This window comes from Plectropomus leopardus, chromosome 16, assembly GCF_026936395.1.
Source record: "Plectropomus leopardus strain MGB_pleo_1.0 chromosome 16, ASM2693639v1, whole genome shotgun sequence".
Classification (NCBI taxonomy): domain Eukaryota; kingdom Metazoa; phylum Chordata; class Actinopteri; order Perciformes; family Serranidae; genus Plectropomus; species Plectropomus leopardus.
The window spans coordinates 20,663,071-20,684,624 of record NC_142191.1 but is presented as its reverse complement, the minus strand read 5'-3'; the positions used below and the strand labels follow the sequence as shown (position 1 = coordinate 20,684,624).

At 36.8% G+C, this 21,554-nt stretch overlaps 2 protein-coding genes across 4 annotated transcripts in view; one reads left to right on the top strand and one right to left on the bottom strand.

Moving 5' to 3' along the window:
• ryr3 (ryanodine receptor 3) overlaps positions 1-6,470 on the top strand; it is a 142,353-nt gene extending 135,883 nt beyond the window's left edge. For both annotated transcript variants that reach the window (XM_042503061.2, XM_088089330.1), the window contains 5 exons: positions 2,397-2,553; positions 2,671-2,735; positions 4,083-4,183; positions 4,279-4,330; positions 6,211-6,470. In XM_042503061.2, the coding sequence (XP_042358995.2) occupies positions 2,397-2,553; positions 2,671-2,735; positions 4,083-4,183; positions 4,279-4,330; positions 6,211-6,306 (471 nt within the window). In that variant the 3' untranslated portion in view covers positions 6,307-6,470. The remainder of the gene's footprint in view (positions 1-2,396; positions 2,554-2,670; positions 2,736-4,082; positions 4,184-4,278; positions 4,331-6,210) is intronic.
• Positions 6,471-7,235: 765 nt separating this feature from the next.
• Positions 7,236-21,554, bottom strand: part of aven (apoptosis and caspase activation inhibitor) — a 76,137-nt gene continuing 61,818 nt past the window's right edge. For both annotated transcript variants that reach the window (XM_088089333.1, XM_042503063.2), the window contains exon 6: positions 7,236-7,934. In XM_088089333.1, the coding sequence (XP_087945459.1) occupies positions 7,783-7,934 (152 nt within the window). In that variant the 3' untranslated portion in view covers positions 7,236-7,782. The remainder of the gene's footprint in view (positions 7,935-21,554) is intronic.

Below are 21,554 nucleotides of genomic sequence, written 5' to 3'. Positions count from 1 at the left end.
CGATATATATTTAAAGACCCTTCCAATGTTTTTAACTTTGTTAACATGTCTGTGGTGTTTTTAGATGCTACATGACATACTACTGATTTCCTCCTTTACACAGCCTTTGCATTTTTACACAAAACCAAATAACAACAGCGTCATGTCGCCGCAGTGTGCGATTTTAGACTGCATGCCAGTCTAAATGGCCAAAGGCAAAGGAGGCGTGCCTCTAGTGTGACACAACATACTGTATGTCTCAGCTACTTTCTAAATAACAGCACTGGCATAACACGGAAATAATCTTCGTTTACAGTCCCTGTTATATTATCTCGTCCTCTGCTCGGGGGGTAAAGAGCTCCCAGACCTCATTTTTTTTACGCAATTTACAGACATTTTTGGCTTCTGTTTTTTTTAAATAACAACTCACTCCTACTAGCTGCTTTTTAAATCTCCAACTTGATGTCACAACGTAGTTACTCATAACACGCCATCAAAGCATCACACCTGTCCAGCCCGTGGTCCTGTCCGGCCGGCTGTCCCTTTTACACAGACTTCAATGGGACGCTGTTCCTATTTCTGTTGCTGCTTTTTGGCGGGACAACTCTGTTCTTCCACTCTGCTATTATACTTTTCATACAGAACAGCAAGGCATCATAACAGTGTGTTATTTCCCCCTTAAACAGGCTTTGTAAAAGAGGCCGATGACATTCTCAAAACCATGTGTTCTTTAAAGGTTTCATATGTTATGTCCCATATGTCTGCTGCATACCGAACAAAAATCAAGCCCACTCTGGGCCCGATTACCCCGCTCTGACAATCATGAGTAAAGCCTCAGCTTTTTGATTTCCTTAGTTCTGAAAAAGGCATGTTAAAGTTGTGAGGTATGTTAAAAATGTTACGTACACCCCCCCGCTCTGCTTGAGATCCATCCATTTCAAATCGCAAATATTCAGCATGCTCAATACTTACAGTCCAATATCCCGTTTTGAGGGAGCGACCCTGACGATTGCAGGCGCTCTCACAGATCTTAAAAACTTTTATGCAATTTCAAATAGGACTCAGCTGGTACCAAAACATGTACAGCCCATGCTCACGGTGTCATTTCTGTCATCTCTGTCTCTCTGCACCGTATATTTTCTGTGAAAAGTAGTGAGTGCAAAAACAAACAACTAATTTATCCAGACTGCCATTCACCACTTTCTTTTTTATTTTCTCAAGTCACATTCGATCATGGGAAACTTGCAAGATTTCCAGTTTTGAGAGTCAGGACTGTGGTTGTTCCTGAATGGACCTGTTTGTGTGTGATGTGCTGTTTTGGCCGAGCTGTTGCTCCTCACACACTACAGGAACAAAACTGGGTAACACTTAGTCCGCCTACAGATGGTTTATAGAGTACTTGTGACATTTCAACAGCTTGTTTGTTGAAATTTAATAATTCATTTGCATCAGTTTATTTTGTAGATGTTTTAACAGATCATCTATAGACTCTAGAGTATATGTGACAATTCATCAAATATTCTCAGAATCATTTAATTGACACTGAATCATTAACTCAACTTACGCTGCACTGAGCTAGTGATCGTTCATTATCACAGTTTATCTTACACGAGTGAAATAATCAGTAGCTGTAGGAAAGCAGAAGCGGGGGTTAATTAGCATACTGGTATTCATAGATCTGCACGTGCTAACTGAGGCGAAGGTGTAGTTACATACAAACCATTTTAAGACTTCGAGGGATTTTTTTTTTCCATTGAAAAACTTATAAATATGTGATTTTGATGAACAGAGATGAGTTTTCATTACCCTGAGAGGAACTTCAATTTAGGGAGACAAAAAATTGTGAATATGGAAAAGGGCTTTTCAGTCTTCAGCAAGGGCAAATGTTTTGAGTTGAAAAGGATTCCAGGCTTTTATTTTGAATGTTTGACTGAAACATTTTTGCCTGCTGGCCTTCATCTTGCGATGAAAGCAGGAGGTGACTATTAGACTAAAAAGAAAGTATTTTTCATTAGTGAAGTTTGTACAAGAATAACTTTCCAAACCATCAACATGCGCAACTTTTGCAAATGCAAAACCTCACCAATTATTTTCTGCATATTCTCCCAGCTTACAGATTCAGTAGTTTTCAAAGGATAGTCATTTTTCGGAACCTTTTATTAGACACATTTTATTTTGCTTCTCTAGGCTTTTTATTTTCTTGTCGCAATAGATGCTTTTCCAGTCGCATACTGAATCCTCAGCCACATAGTGCACTGAATTTATTTATTCATCTGAAATGGAAGAAAAAGAAAATTTGATTTCCGTTTTGCATCCTCAGTTCCCACAGAATAAGATACAGCTGCCTTTAAAACTCTACAAATGGTTTCAGCTTATGGCTGACTCTCTCAGTAACCGTGCTGTGTTTCTCTTGGCAGTGCTATTTGTTCCACATGTACGTGGGTGTGAGAGCTGGAGGTGGTATCGGAGACGAGTTGGAGGACCCAGCTGGAGACCCCTATGAGCTCTACCGCATCCTGTTTGACATCACTTTCTTCTTCTTTGTCATCGTCATCCTGCTGGCCATCATTCAGGGTACACGGTCTTTGTCATTTATCTGCTTTCTGCATCTTAATGCACGACTGCAACTTAAAACGTGATATAAGATAAGTCATGCTCAGCACTTGGGCCATCTGTTGCACCCTCCTACAGGTTTGATTATCGATGCCTTTGGCGAGCTGAGAGACCAGCAGGAGCAGGTGAAGGAGGACATGGAGGTGAGACTTGGGTGCAGCCAGAACTGAAACAATGTGTACAAGGAGGAAACATGTCAGCTACAATTTTTTTTTATTTAGAAAGATGTGGAGGAATATATTGATACATAAGGTGCTTTCACATCTAACCCATTCGGTTAGGAACTCTTGTACAGACTATCCAGACTGTGCCGGAAAAAGGAGGATCTTGATTCGCCTTCACACTAGAATGTGGCTCAGACTCGACACTAAGAGAGTTGTAACCATACCTGACATGCTTTCTGTTTTTTATGTTTTATCCAAGCCCAATGCAGTTCATGTAACATTACTCAATAACTGAGTGTCTGGCTACAGTTAGCCTCTATATCATACAAATGGCGCCTTGTAAATGACCGTCAAAAAGCATCTTTTTGTTTGGGCTTACACGAGTAAACACTTTTAACAAACATGCCGCAAACATACATGCATTATATGCAATGACATTAGCAAATAAAAATAATAAAAGTCGAGTCTTACTAGTGGTTCATCTCAACAAGAACTTTTTGGAACTATTTCAATAATCCAACCATTGTGGTTTGTTTGAAATTATCAAGAAGAAAGGTCTTGAAAAAATCCCGAGCGAAAAAAACAAGCTTTCGATATTAGGCGATGACAAATTTTTTCTTGCATGCTCCATCATTACGTAGCTAATTTTAACTTGCATTAATGTTTACCACCTGAAATAGACTTGTCTTGCGTGTGAAAATGTAAATGTTTTAATGTAAATAACTTACCCCAGGACTGTAGAAGAAGTAGCCCAATGCAGACAGTAGGTCTGTCATAAGCCGAATCGGACCTGAACATCATTTGTAAATATTTACCTGAACCCGGCCGAACCCGTCAGGTCCTGTCAGGCTCGGATCGTGTATCCACACTCTATTCCAGACGCTCCAGTACAACTTGTTTGTGGTGTAAAAGGATCGTAATTAGGCAGACCAAACACCAGATTTTAATACAGTTGGTGTTATGATCATAGATTTAAAAGTGAAACTACATTAAACGTACGTTAAATCCATCTGCTAATAGGTTAAGTGTCAATTAAGTAATTAATTAAGGAAATTATGTGATAACCATAGTACCACCTAAAGTACGTGAGTACTGGAATATACACACAAAGTGAAAAGGAGGTCAAACTGGAGTGTGTTGTGTTTATGGGCACTTTTCTCTTGATTTTTGATTGTTTTGTAAAAAAGGCGACAGTGTTTCATCTCTCCAGGCTAAATGAAGGTGTGACACCGACCTAAATACATCAGCATCAAGAGCATTATGTATAAACTGACCCACAGTTACCCTGCATCAAAACGTCAACACCCTCTCTTATTCTTCTTTCAGACCAAATGCTTCATTTGTGGCATTGGGAATGACTACTTTGACCGGACGCCTCACGGGTTTGAAACCCACACCCTACAAGAGCACAACCTAGCCAACTACCTGTAAGTGCAGCAGCGAGCACAGAACGTGACCAAAGTCATATCTCTGATTTACAACGTGACAATTTTCACACTACTCGTGTTCTTCCTGTGAGCAGGTTCTTCCTGATGTACCTGATTAACAAGGACGAGACTGAACACACGGGTCAGGTACGTGATCAGTTTCAGAACATCTTTTTTTAAACTTCTCTTCAGTCTTTTCTTCCATAAGACATGATGTGTCTGATCAATCTCAAGACAGCCAAAGGAAGGTTACAGAAACTTCAGTAGGTTTCACTTGTGCAACATTTCAACCCACTTATGTTGCATAAGTACAGCTGAGCAGCAGCAAGGAGCAATGCGTGGGCTCACTTTGACTTTTTTGATAGTAACTTGTTATTGCTTTTCACCTGAGATTCAAGATGTTTTTTATTTTATGTACACGCAGTGTTCTTATTTAACAAATTTAGCAAAAATTTGTAGCAGCACCATCAGGCTGCAACAAGAACCAAATTCAGTTTTCTAGTAGAGAATAGTCGCAATGCTTCAGTGCTTTAACAAGCAAATGAAGTCTTTAGTGTTTCTGCAGAAAATATAAAAAGGCCCAATACGTCTTTTAGTTTACGTCTTAGTCCAAATTATACTTATGTATTAACTTACTACAGCATCTATATTATGTATCCATTTTTGGTTTTAATCACCGGGCATGCTAAACCAAAATTTCAGCATGCAAACTGTGATTTGTAATATATGAGGTTTTCTATTGCTAATTTTTGATGTTTCATTATAAAAATAATGTCATGCTCGTAACCCATAATGAGTATTTTAGAATGAGTAGGACTGAAAAATGTATCTGGATTTGGACCTTTCATTTTTGACACATTACGCTTTTCACGTTTGGAATTTGTCCTGGTCGATTGCTCCTATGAACAGATTCTCAATTTTCAATTGCAAGCAAAACCCTTAAACATTTTTTTGTGAATTTATAATATAGTATACTTTGACCGTTATGTCATACTATGACTTTTTTTTGGCACTATATACTATTAATTCTTTTGGCACAATATACTATTACTTTTTGACATAATGTCGTAAGAATTTTAAAAATAAAATACCTTGATTTTTCAGATATACTATACTATGACTTTTGTGACAAACTATATTGTGACTTTTTTTTAACTATACTATGATATTTTATTTACATAATTTACTATGACTTTTCTGTGCTATATTAACCTGTGACTTTTTTGGTGTGCTATACTATGACATGTTGTATGACATGCGGACCACAGCTTTTTTGACACACTAAACCATGCCTTTTTTTCATACCATGTTATGTCTTTTTGACAAACAGTACTATGACATTTTTTATGACGTACATGTTGCACCGTGACTTTTTTGGCATTCTAACCATGATATTTTTTGACACACATGATAATTAAGCATGTGCTTTCATGCTGTATAGACGATATGCTATACTATGATGTTTTCATGACATTTTGGACAAGCTTTAGTATGACTTTTATGCTATTTGGACGACATGCTGTGCCATGATATTTTAAGGCTATTTTGGACCAAATGCTATACTGGACAACACGAACGAAATGCTTGCTATGTTTTTTTTTTCAGGCCATCTTGGATGACATGCTAGACTATGACTGTTTTCATGATATTTAGACGACATGCTGTGGTATGAATAGTGATGCTAGTTTGGAACTACCTACGAAAGTATGACTTTTTTGGTTATTTTAGGAAAAAAAGAATAAAAAAAGACATGATGTAGTATGAATTTTTTCTGCGATTTAGAACGACATGCTAAAATATGACTTTTTTTTTACTTTGAAACACATGCTATAGTAAGAGTTTTTTGGTGCGTTTTTGAACATGACATAATATGACTTATTATTATGACTTTTTTCTGCAATTTTCGACGATATGCTATAGTATGACTTTTTTAGTATGACTTTTTTATATTATAACTTATAAAACTGATCCTAATGTGTGAAATGTCCCCTTACATCATTAGAAACTGACAGATCTTTTTCCTTCAGGAGTCATATGTGTGGAAGATGTACCAGGAGAGATGCTGGGACTTCTTCCCTACTGGAGACTGCTTCCGTAAGCAGTATGAGGACCAGTTGGGTTAGAGATGGCTAGCCTTGTGTCGAGCCCCAAACACTCCTCTCTACTTTCCTTCTATTCGAAAGAGACACTGAACTTGACTTCACCCTGTTAATAGAACCTGAAGAATTGCTGGACTTTATCTGCTGCCATGGTGTTGAAAAAAAAAAACAAAAAAACATTTTGAATATCAGATACACAAAAGAAATCATTTTAAGAAAATGATTTCTTTTGTGAACCACTAACTGGACATTTCGGGTTTGTGCATCCAAGTCCTCTTCCTTGTAACTGAAAAATAGTCAGTTGCCACGACGCCTCTTTTATGCAAACTCTTTTTTTGATTCTGATTCACATTGCCTTTTCACTTGCTTAACCCCAACCTGTTGCACAATTTGTTGTGTGTAGACGTTTGATACACGTGAAGGGTTACAGCATGACAGCTGAATGTCTGAATATGCACAATTTCTAGAATTAACGCCAGGATGTTCGTGTCACTTGTTACCGAACCAACCGAACGGATATGTGCTGCTAGTATTGATCACTATTGATCCAGTTAACATCAAATAAGGTGAGTGAGACCTGATCTGCCTTTCAAATCTGTCAGATGAAAACAGTCACAAAAGATGGTTCTTCCAGGACCAGAGACGACTCACTTTGGGTGTTTATCATGTGCCGACGTGCCTTATGAGAAACTATGCAAAACAAATTTATCATTTTTGTCCCTCCTGACACAAGCAGTGCTCTAGCTCTGGATTAGTTACAAGCAGATTTAGCTTAAAATAGTTTTGTGGCTTTAAAATTATAAAAAGAGAAAACATTTGTTGTATAAAATATAGATGATCCTTGTGTAAATGTTGCTTAGTTTGGTTTTGTTTCTAAGCTGTGATGTCCTGCCCGCCTGCACTTCTTTTCACAGTAAAAGAGCCCCCAAAGAGGAAAATGGAAAAAAACAAAACCTGGTTCAAGGATTTATTGACGACAAAATGGTTAACTGCTATTGTATGACAGTTTGTATGTATGTAGTAGCTTTGGTAAACCGCATTTCTTTTGATGAGGGGGAGGAAATGAATAAAGTAATTGATGCAATAAAGCAAAGTTTCACTGTCTGTCCTTCCCCTTTGCAGCTCAGATTCCTCTGATGGCGAAATTTCTGAAACTTATCACAAGGAACACATCATTCTTTCTCTCAAACACGAAATGCAACTACAACATTTGGATATATTATAACAGACCTGTGTCACCTCTAAACACACTGTCTCCCATTCAACCTCGCAAACTATAATTACTGCCTTGACTGCCTCTTTTCAATAAACCAAAAAGCAGAGACTTAAGCAAAGAATATTTTACTTTTCGAAGTCCTTTTTGAATATTTGTCCAACACGTCAACTTTGTAATTGACTTTAAAGGTGAAATTTAAGTTTGAATTTCAACACCAAAGTCCAGTTTTTAGTTTTTAAACTTGTTCTTCTGTCTTCATCAGGTCCTTTTGTTCGAATTGATTTTCAGGAGATCATGCTGTCCAGCCAGTCCTCCAGGTCCTCCTCGGTCATCTCCTGCCTGACGGAAGCAGGTTTGAGATGCGTGACACCTTCTCTCTCCTTCTCCATCTTCTGTTCTATCGCTTCTGGCACCGCCCCCTTCACTTCTTCATATGCTGCAGATTAAAAGAACACGTGGGGAAAATGTAACATAAGATCTCAACACACTCACCATTTTGTGCTAAAAACCATTGATGCTGAGAATGAACCCTCTTTATGCTCTTTTAAACAACATGCTTTATTGCCCTATTCTGTACAATACGCTATAGTATGACTTTTTTTGTGCCATTTTGGACGACATGTTATTTTATGTGGTTTTCAGCTGTCTTTGGATGTGTAATATTTTGACATTTTTCGCCATACTATAACATGGCTTATTTGGTTGTTTTTCGTCATGCTGTATTATGATGTTTTGGGCTTTTTTTTGACATTCTATACTACGATGCGTCTCGACATGCTATACTATGCGAATTTCAGCTTTTTTTTGGACATGTCATATTTTGACATTTTTCGCCATATTATAGTATGGCATAATCTGTCTTTTTGTAAACATGCTATGTTATGGTGTTTTGGGCAGTTTTTTCAACATTCTATTAAAGAAGGTAACAACATGCTTTTTCATGTAGTTTTCAGCAGTTTTTTAAACATGTCAAAATTTGACGTTTTTGGACATACCATACTATGGCATTTTCGGCAATTTTTTTGACATGCTAAATTTTTGGCCTTTTTTCCCCACTTTGTATACTATGACACATCTCTAGAAGATATATGATGTTGTTTCTAGCCATTTTTTTGATATTTCAAATTTGACATTTCTTGACATACTATACTATGGTGTTTTGACAGAATGTGCTTGTTAAGTAGTAGTAGTAGTAGTGGTAGTTGTAGTAGTAGTAGTAGTATTAAGTAGTGTGCCAAGATACGCCATAGCATAATATGTTGCAGCAACAACCAAAAACACAAGAATAATGCATGTTGAAAAAATGACCAAAAAAGGCAAAACTATATGGTAGGGCAAAAATGTCATAAAATGACATGTCCCAAAAACAGCTGAAAACACCTCAAAACAGTATAAAATAACTTGCCAAGTCATGCATTAGCATAATATGCTGCAAAAACAACGAAAAGCGCCAAAACAATGCATTTTGAAAAATGACCGCAAAAACCAAGGCTTTAGTAAGGCAAAAAATGTCGAAATATGACATGTCCCAAAAATTGTTGAAAACACCCCATAACAGCATAAAATAAGTTACCAAGACACGCCAAAGCACAGTATGTTGCAAAAACAACCAAAAACACGATAATACTGCCTGTTGAAAAAATGGCTAAAAATGTCAAAATATGACATCTCAAAAAAAGCTGAAAACACATCAAAATACCATTAGGTACTGTGCCAAGACACACCACAGCATAATATGTTGCAAACCAAAAACATCATGATAATGCATGTTGAAATAATGACAGAAAATCCAAGACTATAGTAAGGCAAAAATGTCAAAATTTGACATGTCCCAAAAACTGTTGAAAACAGCTGGAAACAGCTTAGAATACCCTGCCAAGACACGCCATAGCAAAGGAAGTTGCAAAAAGAGCCAAAAACAGCATAATTTGACATGTCGAAAAAGTGACAGAAAATCCAAGACTATAGTAAGGCAAAAATGTCAAAATTTGACATGTCCCAAAAACTGTTGAAAACAGCTGGAAACAACTTAGAATACCCTGCCAAGACACGCCATAGCAAAGGAAGTTGCAAAAAGAGCCAAAAACAGCATAATTTGACATGTCGAAAAAGTGACAGAAAATCCAAGACTATAGTAAGGCAAAAATGTCAAAATTTGACATGTCCCAAAAACTGTTGAAAACAGCTGGAAACAGCTTAGAATACCCTGCCAAGATACGCTGTAGCAAAGAAAGTTGCAAAAAGAGCCAAAAACAGCATAATTTGACATGTCGAAAAAATGAACGAAAATCCAAGACTATAGTAAGGCAAAAATGTCAAAATTTGACATGTCCCAAAAACTGTTGAAAACAGCTGGAAGCAGCTTAGAATACCCTTTCAAGACACGCCGTAGCAAAGGAAGTTGCAAAAAGAGCCAAAAACAGCATAATTTGACATGTCGAAAAAATGAACGAAAATCCAAGACTATAGTAAGGCAAAAATGTCAAAATTTGACATGTCCCAAAAACTGTTGAAAACAGCTGGAAACAGCTTAGAATACCCTGCCAAGACACGCCATAGCAAAGGAAGTTGCAAAAAGAGCCAAAAACAGCATAATTTGACATGTCGAAAAAATGAACGAAAATCCAAGACTATAGTAAGGCAAAAATGTCAAAATTTGACATGTCCCAAAAACTGTTGAAAACACCTGGAAACAGTTTAGAATACCCTGCGAAGACACGCCGTAGCAAAGGAAGTTGCAAAAATAGCCAAAAACAGCATAATTTGACATGTCGAAAAAGTGACAGAAAATCCAAGACTATAGTAAGGCAAAAGTGTCAAAATTTGACATGTCCCAAAAACTGTTGGAAACAGCTGGAAACAGCTTAGAATACCCTGCCAAGACACACCATAGCAAAGAAAGTTGCAAAAATAGCCAAAAACAGCATAATTTGGTATGTCGAAAAAGTGACAGAAAATCCAAGACTATAGTAAGGCAAAAGTGTCAAAATTTGACATGTCCCAAAAACTGTTGAAAACAGCTGGAAACAGCTTAGAATACCCTGCCAAGACACGCCATAGCAAAGAAAGCTGCAAAAAGAGCCAAAAACAGCATAATTTGACATGTCGAAAAAATGAACGAAAATCCAAGACTATAGTAAGGCAAAAATGTCAAAATTTGACATGTCCCAAAAACTGTTGAAAACAGCTGGAAACAGCTTAGAATACCCTGCCAAGACACGCCATAGCAAAGGAAGTTGCAAAAAGAGCCAAAAACAGCATAATTTGACATGTCGAAAAAATGAACGAAAATCCAAGACTATAGTAAGGCAAAAATGTCAAAATTTGACATGTCCCAAAAACTGTTGAAAACACCTGGAAACAGTTTAGAATACCCTGCCAAGACACGCCGTAGTAAAGAAAGTTGCAATAAGAGCCAAAAACAGCATAATTTGACATGTCGAAAAAATGAACGAAAATCCAAGACTATAGTAAGGCAAAAATGTCAAAATTTGATATGTCCCATAAACTGTTGAAAACAGTTGGAAACAGTTTAGAAAAGCCAGCCAAGACACGCCGTAGCAAAGGAAGTTGCAAAAATAGCCAAAACCAGCATAATTTGACATGTCGAAAAAATGAACGAAAATCCAAGACTATAGTAAGGCAAAAATGTCAAAATTTGACATGTCCCAAAAACTGTTGAAAACAGCCGTAAACAGCTTAGAATACCCTGCCAAGACACGCCGTAGCAAAGGAAGTTGCAAAAATAGCCAAAACCAGCATAATTTGACATGTCGAAAAAATGAACGAAAATCCAAGACTATAGTAAGGCAAAAATGTCAAAATTTGACATGTCCCAAAAACTGTTGAAAACAGCTGGAAACAGCTTAGAATACCCTGCCAAGACACGCCATAGCAAAGAAAGTTGCAAAAAGAGCCAAAAACAGCATAATTTGGTATGTCGAAAAAATGAACGAAAATCCAAGACTATAGTAAGGCAAAAATGTCAAAATTTGACATGTCCCAAAAACTGTTGAAAACAGCCGTAAACAGCTTAGAATACCCTGCCAAGACACGCCGTAGCAAAGGAAGTTGCAAAAATAGCCAAAAACAGCATAATTTGACATGTCGAAAAAATGAACGAAAATCCAAGACTATAGTAAGGCAAAAATGTCAAAATTTGACATGTCCCAAAAACTGTTGAAAACACCTGGAAACAGTTTAGAATACCCTGCCAAGACACGCCGTAGTAAAGAAAGTTGCAATAAGAGCCAAAAACAGCATAATTTGACATGTCGAAAAAATGAACGAAAATCCAAGACTATAGTAAGGCAAAAATGTCAAAATTTGACATGTCCCAAAAACTGTTGAAAACACCTGGAAACAGTTTAGAATACCCTGCCAAGACACGCCGTAGTAAAGAAAGTTGCAATAAGAGCCAAAAACAGCATAATTTGGTATGTCGAAAAAATGAACGAAAATCCAAGACTATAGTAAGGCAAAAATGTCAAAATTTGACATGTCCCAAAAACTGTTGAAAACAGCTGGAAACAGCTTAGAATACCCTGCCAAGACACGCCATAGCAAAGGAAGTTGCAAAAAGAGCCAAAAACAGCATAATTTGACATGTCGAAAAAATGAACGAAAATCCAAGACTATAGTAAGGCAAAAATGGCAAAATATGACATGTCCCAAAAACTGTTGAAAACAGCCGTAAACAGCTTAGAATACCCTGCCAAGACACGCCGTAGCAAAGGAAGTTGCAAAAATAGCCAAAAACAGCATAATTTGACATGTCGAAAAAATGAACGAAAATCCAAGACTATAGTAAGGCAAAAATGTCAAAATTTGACATGTCCCAAAAACTGTTGAAAACACCTGGAAACAGTTTAGAATACCCTGCGAAGACACGCCGTAGCAAAGGAAGTTGCAAAAATAGCCAAAAACAGCATAATTTGACATGTCGAAAAAATGAACGAAAATCCAAGACTATAGTAAGGCAAAAATGTCAAAATTTGACATGTCCCAAAAACTGTTGAAAACACCTGGAAACAGTTTAGAATACCCTGCGAAGACACGCCGTAGTAAAGAAAGTTGCAATAAGAGCCAAAAACAGCATAATTTGACATGTCGAAAAAATGAACGAAAATCCAAGACTATAGTAAGGCAAAAATGTCAAAATTTGACATGTCCCAAAAACTGTTGAAAACACCTGAAACAGCTTAGAATACCCTGCCAAGACACGCCGTAGTAAAGAAAGTTGCAATAAGAGCCAAAAACAGCATAATTTGGTATGTCGAAAAAATGAACGAAAATCCAAGACTATAGTAAGGCAAAATGTCAAAATTTGACATGTCCCAAAAACTGTTGAAAACAGCTGAAACAGCTTAGAATAACCTGCCAAGACACGCCGTAGTAAAGAAAGTTGCAATAAGAGCCAAAAACAGCATAATTTGACATGTCGAAAAAATGAACGAAAATCCAAGACTATAGTAAGGCAAAAATGTCAAAATTTGACATGTCCCAAAAACTGTTGAAAACAGCCGTAAACAGCTTAGAATACCCTGCCAAGACACGCCGTAGCAAAGGAAGTTGCAAAAATAGCCAAAAACAGCATAATTTGACATGTCGAAAAAATGAACGAAAATCCAAGACTATAGTAAGGCAAAATGTCAAAATTTGACATGTCCCAAAAACTGTTGAAAACACCTGAAACAGTTTAGAATACCTCATGAAGACACGCCAGAAAGCAAAGGAAGTTGCAAATAGCCAAACAGCATAATTTGACATGTCGAAAAAATGAACGAAACTAAGACTATAGAAGGCAAAAATGTCAAAATTTGACATGTCCTAAAAAACTGTTGAAAACAGTCAGAACAATGCAGAATACCCTGCCAAGACATCGAGCAAAGGAAGCTGCAAAATAGCCAAACAGCATAATTTGGTATGTCGAAAAATGAACGAAATCCAAGACTATAGTAAGGCAAAAAATGTCAAATTTGACATGTCCCAAAAACTGTTGGAAACAGCTGAAACAGCTTAGAATACCCTGCCAAGACACGCCAGAAAGCAAAAGGAAGTTGCAAAAGAGCCAAAACAGCATAATTTGGTATGTTTAAAAAATGAACGAAAATCCAAGACTATAGTAAGGCAAAATGTCAAAATTTGATGTCCCAAAAAACCGTTGAAAACACCAGGAAACAGCTTAGAATACCTGCCAAGACACGCCTCGTGAGCAAAGGAAGTTGCAAAATAGCCAAAACAGCATAATTTGACATGCTCTAAAAATGAACAAAAATCCAAGACTATAGTAAGGCAAAATGTCAAAATTTGACATGTCCCAAAAACTGTTGAGCCAGCTGGAAACAGCTTTAGAATACCTGCCAAGACACGCCTATAGCAAAGAAAGCTGCAAAAAGAGCCAAAAATTGGCATAATTTGACACATGTCGAAAAAAAATGAACGAATCCAAGACTATAGTAAGGCAAAAATGTCAAAATTCTGATATGTCCCAAAACTGTTGAAAACACCTGAAACAGTTTAGAATAATTCTTGCCAAGACATACTAGTAAAGAAAGTTGCAATAAGAGCCAAAATGTATAATTTTACGTCGAAAAATGAACGAAAATCCAAGACTATAGTATAAAATGTCAAAATTTGATATGTCCCAAAAACTGTTGAAACAGCCGAATAGCTTAGAATACCCTACAAGACATCACCAGAAAGGAAGGAAGTTGCAAAATAGCCAAAACTAGTATAATTTGACATGTCGAAAAATGAACGAAAAATCCAAGACTATAGTAAGGCAAATGTCAAAATTTGACATGTCCCAAAAACTGTTGAAAACAGCCAGAACAGCTTAGAATACCCTGCCAAGACACGCCAGAAAGCAAAGGAAGTTAAAATAGCCAAAACCAGTATAATTTGAAGGTCAAAATGAACGAAAATCCAAGACTATAGTAAGGCAAAATGTCGTAATTTGATATGTCCCAAAAAACTGTTGAAAACACCTGGAAACAGTTTAGAATACCCTGCCAAGACACGCCAGTAAAGAAAGTTGCAATAAGAGCCAAAAACAGCATAATTTGGTATGTTTAAAAAATGAACTAAAATCCAAGACTATAGTAAGGCAAATGTCAAAATTTGACATGTCCTAAAAACTGTTGAAAACAGCCAAACAGCCAGGAATACCCTGCCAAGACACGCCGTAGCAAAGGAAAGTTGCAAAATAGCCAAAATACAATTCTGGACATGTCAAAAAATGAACGAAAATCCAAGACTATAGTAGCGCAAATGTCAAAATTCTGATATGTCCCAAAAACTGCTGAAAATACCTGAAACAGTTTAGAATACTGCCAAGACACGCCGTAGTAAAGAAAGTTGCAATAAGAGCCAAAACAGCATAATTTGACATGTCGAAAAAAAATGAACGAAAATCCAAGACTATAGTAAGGCAAAATGTCAAATTTGACATGTCCCAAAAAACTGTTGAAAAACACCAGGAAACAGCCAGGAATACCCTGCCAAGACACGCCGTAGCAAAGGGAAGTTGCAAAAATAGCCAAAACAGCATAATTTGGATATGTCGAAAAAATGAACGAAATCCAAGACTATAGTAAGGCAAAAATGTCAAAATTTACATGTCCCAAAAATCGTTGAAAACAGCTGAAACAGCTAGAATACCCTGCCAAGACACGCCCATAGCAAAGAAAGCTGCAAAAAGAGCCAAAACAGCATAATTTGACATGTCGTAAAAATGATCAAAAAATCCAAGACTATAGTAAGGCAAATGTCAAATTTGATACGTCCTAAAAACTGTTGGAAAACACCTGAAACAGTTTAGAATAATTGCCAAGACACGCCGTAGTAAAGAAAGTTGCACAAGAGCCAAAACAGCATAATTTGACATGTCGAAAAAATGAACGTAAAATCCAAGACTATAGTATAAGCAAAAATGTCAAAATTCTGATATGTCCTAAAATCTGGAAACAAAACAGAACAGCTTAGAATACTCCTGCCAAGACACGCCTGAGCAAAGGAAAGGTAAAAATAGCCAAAACCACAGTATAATTTAATATGTCGAAAAAATGAAATCTAAAATCCAAGACTATAGAAGGCAAAAATGTCAAAATTCTGATATGTCCTAAAAAACTGTTGAAAAACAGCCGAACAGCTTAGAATACCCTGCCAAGACACGCCAGCAAAGGAAGTTGCAAAATAGCCAAAACCAGCATACTTGACATGTCGAAAAAATGAACGAAAAATCCAAGACTATAGTAAGGCAAAATGTCAAAATTCTGATATGTCCCAAAAACTGTTGAAAACACCTGAAACAGAAGTTTGAATACCCCACAAGACACGCCAGAGTAAAGAAAGTTGCGTTAAGAGCCAAAAACAGCATAATTTGGTATGTCAAAAATGAACGAAAATCCAAGACTATAGTAAGGCAAAATGTCAAAATTTGAGCATGTCCCAAAAACTGTTGGAAATAGCTGTAAACAGCTTAGAATACTCCCTGCCAAGACACGCCTATAAAGTAAAGGAAGTTGCAAAAATAGCCAAAAACAGCATAATTTGACATGTCGAAAAAATGAACGGTAAAAATCCAAGACTATAGTAAGGCAAAATGTCAAAATTTGACATGTCCCAAAAAACTGTTGAACACCTGGAAATAGTTTAGAACACCCTGCCAAGACACTTCTACCGTAGTAAAGAAAGTTGCAATAAGAGCCAAAACAGCATAATTTGACATGTCGAAAAATGAACGAAAATCCAAGACTATAGTAAGGCAAAATGTCAAAATTTGATATCCCAAAAATTGAAAACAGCCGTAAACAGCTTAGAATACCCTTGCCAAGACACGCCAGAAAGTAAAGGAAGTTGCAAAAATAGCCAAAACAGCATAATTTGACATGTCGAAAATGAACTTAAAAATCCAAGACTATAGTAAGGGCAAAATGTCAAAATTTGACATGTCCCAAAAAACTGTTGAAACACCTGAAACAGTTTAGAATACCCTGCGAAGACACGCCAGAAAGTAAAGGAAGTTGCAAATAGCCAAAAACAGCATAATTTGACATGTCGAAAAAATGAACTAAAATCCAAGACTATAGTAAGGCAAAACAACAAAATTTGACATGTCCCAAAACTGTTGAAACAGCTGAACAGCTAGAATACCCTGCCAAGACACGCTCAGAAAGAAAGGAAGCAAAAACAGCCAAAACAGCATAATTTGGATATGTCGAAAAATGAACGAAAAATCCAAGACTATAGTAAGGCAAAATGCCAAATTTGATATGTGTCCCAAAAACTGTTGAAAACACCTGGAAAACAGTTTTAGAATACCCTGCCAAGACACGCCAGAGTAAAGAAAGCGTACAAGAGCCAAAACAGCATAATTTGACATGTTTAAAAATGAAACTAAACCAAGACTTGTAAGGGCAAAATGTCAAAATTTGACATGTCCCAAACTGTTGAAAGGTTTGACAGCTTAAACACTTGCCAAGACACGTCAGCAAAGGAAGTTGCAAAAATAGCCAAACAGTATAATTTGACATGTCGAAAAAATGAATCTAAAATCCAAGACTATAGTAAGGCAAAATGTCAAAATTTGATATGTCCCAAAAACTGTTGTCACCTGAAACAGTTTAGAATACCTCATGTAACATCGCCAGAGCAAAGGAAGTTGTAAAATAGCCAAAATGGTGCATAATTTGACATGTCGTAAAAAATGAACGTAAAATCCAAGACTATAGTAAGGCAAAAATGTCAAATTCTGACATGTCCTAAAAACTGTTGGAAACAGCTGGAAACAGCTTAGAATAATTCTGCCAAGACACGCCAGAGCAAAGGAAGTTGCAAAATAGCCAAAAACAGCATAATTTGACATGCCTAAAATGAACGAAATCCAAGACTATAGGCAAAATGTCAAAATTTGATGATGTCCCAAAACTGTTGAAAACACCTGGAAACAGTTTAGAATACCTTATGTAAGACACGCCAGCAAAAGGAAGTTGCAAAATAGCCAAAACAGACTTTGACATGTCGAAAAAATGAACGAAAATCCAAGACTATAGTAAGGCAAAATGTCAAAATTTGACATGTCCCAAAACTGTTGAAAACAGCCGTAAACAGCTTAGAATACCCTGCCAAGACACGCCGTAGCAAAGGAAGTTGCAAAAATAGCCAAAAACAGCATAATTTGGTATGTCGAAAAAATGAACGAAAATCCAAGACTATAGTAAGGCAAAAATGTCAAAATTTGACATGTCCCAAAAACTGTTGGAAACAGCTGGAAACAGCTTAGAATACCCTGCCAAGACACGCCGTAGCAAAGGAAGTTGCAAAAAGAGCCAAAAACAGCATAATTTGGTATGTCGAAAAAATGAACGAAAATCCAAGACTATAGTAAGGCAAAAATGTCAAAATTTGACATGTCCCAAAAACTGTTGAAAACACCAGGAAACAGCTTAGAATACCCTGCCAAGACACGCCGTAGCAAAGGAAGTTGCAAAAATAGCCAAAAACAGCATAATTTGACATGTCGAAAAAATGAACGAAAATCCAAGACTATAGTAAGGCAAACATGTCAAAATTTGACATGTCCCAAAAACTGTTGAAAACAGCTGGAAACAGCTTAGAATACCCTGCCAAGACACGCCATAGCAAAGAAAGCTGCAAAAGAGCCAAAAACAGCATAATTTGACATGTCGAAAAAATGAACGAAAATCCAAGACTATAGTAAGGCAAAAATGTCAAAATTTGACATGTCCCAAAAACTGTTGAAAACACCTGGAAACAGTTTAGAATACCCTGCCAAGACACGCCGTAGTAAAGAAAGTTGCAATAAGAGCCAAAAACAGCATAATTTGACATGTCGAAAAAATGAACGAAAATCCAAGACTATAGTAAGGCAAAAATGTCAAAATTTGACATGTCCCAAAAACTGTTGAAAACAGCCGTAAACAGCTTAGAATACCCTGCCAAGACACGCCGTAGCAAAGGAAGTTGCAAAAATAGCCAAAACCAGCATAATTTGACATGTCGAAAAAATGAACGAAAATCCAAGACTATAGTAAGGCAAAAATGTCAAAATTTGACATGTCCCAAAAACTGTTGAAAACAGCCGTAAACAGCTTAGAATACCCTGCCAAGACACGCCGTAGCAAAGGAAGTTGCAAAAATAGCCAAAACCAGCATAATTTGACATGTCGAAAAAATGAACGAAAATCCAAGACTATAGTAAGGCAAAAATGTCAAAATTTGACATGTCCCAAAAACTGTTGAAAACACCTGGAAACAGTTTAGAATACCCTGCCAAGACACGCCGTAGTAAAGAAAGTTGCAATAAGAGCCAAAAACAGCATAATTTGGTATGTCGAAAAAATGAACGAAAATCCAAGACTATAGTAAGGCAAAAATGTCAAAATTTGACATGTCCCAAAAACTGTTGAAAACAGCCGTAAACAGCTTAGAATACCCTGCCAAGACACGCCGTAGCAAAGGAAGTTGCAAAAATAGCCAAAAACAGCATAATTTGACATGTCGAAAAAATGAACGAAAATCCAAGACTATAGTAAGGCAAAAATGTCAAAATTTGACATGTCCCAAAAACTGTTGAAAACACCTGGAAACAGTTTAGAATACCCTGCCAAGACACGCCGTAGTAAAGAAAGTTGCAAAAAGAGCCAAAAACAGCATAATTTGACATGTCGAAAAAATGAACGAAAATCCAAGACTATAGTAAGGCAAAAATGTCAAAATTTGACATGTCCCAAAAACTGTTGAAAACACCAGGAAACAGCTTAGAATACCCTGCCAAGACACGCCGTAGCAAAGGAAGTTGCAAAAATAGCCAAAAACAGCATAATTTGACATGTCGAAAAAATGAACGAAAATCCAAGACTATAGTAAGGCAAAAATGTCAAAATTTGACATGTCCCAAAAACTGTTGAAAACAGCTGGAAACAGCTTAGAATACCCTGCCAAGACACGCCATAGCAAAGAAAGCTGCAAAAAGAGCCAAAAACAGCATAATTTGACATGTCGAAAAAATGAACGAAAATCCAAGACTATAGTAAGGCAAAAATGTCAAAATTTGACATGTCCCAAAAACTGTTGAAAACACCTGGAAACAGTTTAGAATACCCTGCCAAGACACGCCGTAGTAAAGAAAGTTGCAATAAGAGCCAAAAACAGCATAATTTGACATGTCGAAAAAATGAACGAAAATCCAAGACTATAGTAAGGCAAAAATGTCAAAATTTGACATGTCCCAAAAACTGTTGAAAACAGCCGTAAACAGCTTAGAATACCCTGCCAAGACACGCCGTAGCAAAGGAAGTTGCAAAAATAGCCAAAACCAGCATAATTTGACATGTCGAAAAAATGAACGAAAATCCAAGACTATAGTAAGGCAAAAATGTCAAAATTTGACATGTCCCAAAAACTGTTGAAAACAGCCAGAAACAGCTTAGAATACCCTGCCAAGACACGCCGGAGCAAAGGAAGTTGCAAAAATAGCCAAAACCAGCATAATTTGACATGTCGAAAAAATGAACGAAAATCCAAGACTATAGTAAGGCAAAAATGTCAAAATTTGACATGTCCCAAAAACTGTTGAAAACACCTGGAAACAGTTTAGAATACCCTGCCAAGACACGCCGTAGTAAAGAAAGTTGCAATAAGAGCCAAAAACAGCATAATTTGGTATGTCGAAAAAATGAACGAAAATCCAAGACTATAGTAAGGCAAAAATGTCAAAATTTGACATGTCCCAAAAACTGTTGAAAACAGCTGTAAACAGCTTAGAATACCCTGCCAAGACACGCCATAGCAAAGGAAGTTGCAAAAATAGCCAAAAACAGCATAATTTGACATGTCGAAAAAATGAACGAAAATCCAAGACTATAGTAAGGCAAAAATGTCAAAATTTGACATGTCCCAAAAACTGTTGAAAACACCTGGAAACAGTTTAGAATACCCTGCCAAGACACGCCGTAGTAAAGAAAGTTGCAATAAGAGCCAAAAACAGCATAATTTGACATGTCGAAAAAATGAACGAAAATCCAAGACTATAGTAAGGCAAAAATGTCAAAATTTGACATGTCCCAAAAACTGTTGAAAACAGCCAGAAACAGCTTAGAATACCCTGCCAAGACACGCCGTAGCAAAGGAAGTTGCAAAATAGCCAAAAACAGCATAATTTGACATGTCGAAAAAATGAACGAAAATCCAAGACTATAGTAAGGCAAAAATGTCAAAATTTGACATGTCCCAAAAACTGTTGAAAACACCTGGAAACAGTTTAGAATACCCTGCGAAGACACGCCGTAGCAAAGGAAGTTGCAAAAATAGCCAAAAACAGCATAATTTGACATGTCGAAAAAATGAACGAAAATCCAAGACTATAGTAAGGCAAAAATGTCAAAATTTGACATGTCCCAAAAACTGTTGGAAACAGCTGGAAACAGCTTAGAATACCCTGCCAAGACACGCCGTAGCAAAGGAAGTTGCAAAAATAGCCAAAAACAGCATAATTTGACATGTCGAAAAAATGAACGAAAATCCAAGACTATAGTAAGGCAAAAATGTCAAAATTTGACATGTCCCAAAAACTGTTGAAAACACCTGGAAACAGTTTAGAATACCCTGCCAAGACACGCCGTAGTAAAGAAAGTTGCAATAAGAGCCAAAAACAGCATAATTTGACATGTCGAAAAAATGAACGAAAATCCAAGACTATAGTAAGGCAAAAATGTCAAAATTTGACATGTCCCAAAAACTGTTGAAAACAGCCGTAAACAGCTTAGAATACCCTGCCAAGACACGCCGTAGCAAAGGAAGTTGCAAAAATAGCCAAAAACAGCATAATTTGACATGTCGAAAAAATGAACGAAAATCCAAGACTATAGTAAGGCAAAAATGTCAAAATTTGACATGTCCCAAAAACTGTTGAAAACACCTGGAAACAGTTTAGAATACCCTGCGAAGACACGCCGTAGCAAAGGAAGTTGCAAAAATAGCCAAAAACAGCATAATTTGACATGTCGAAAAAATGAACGAAAATCCAAGACTA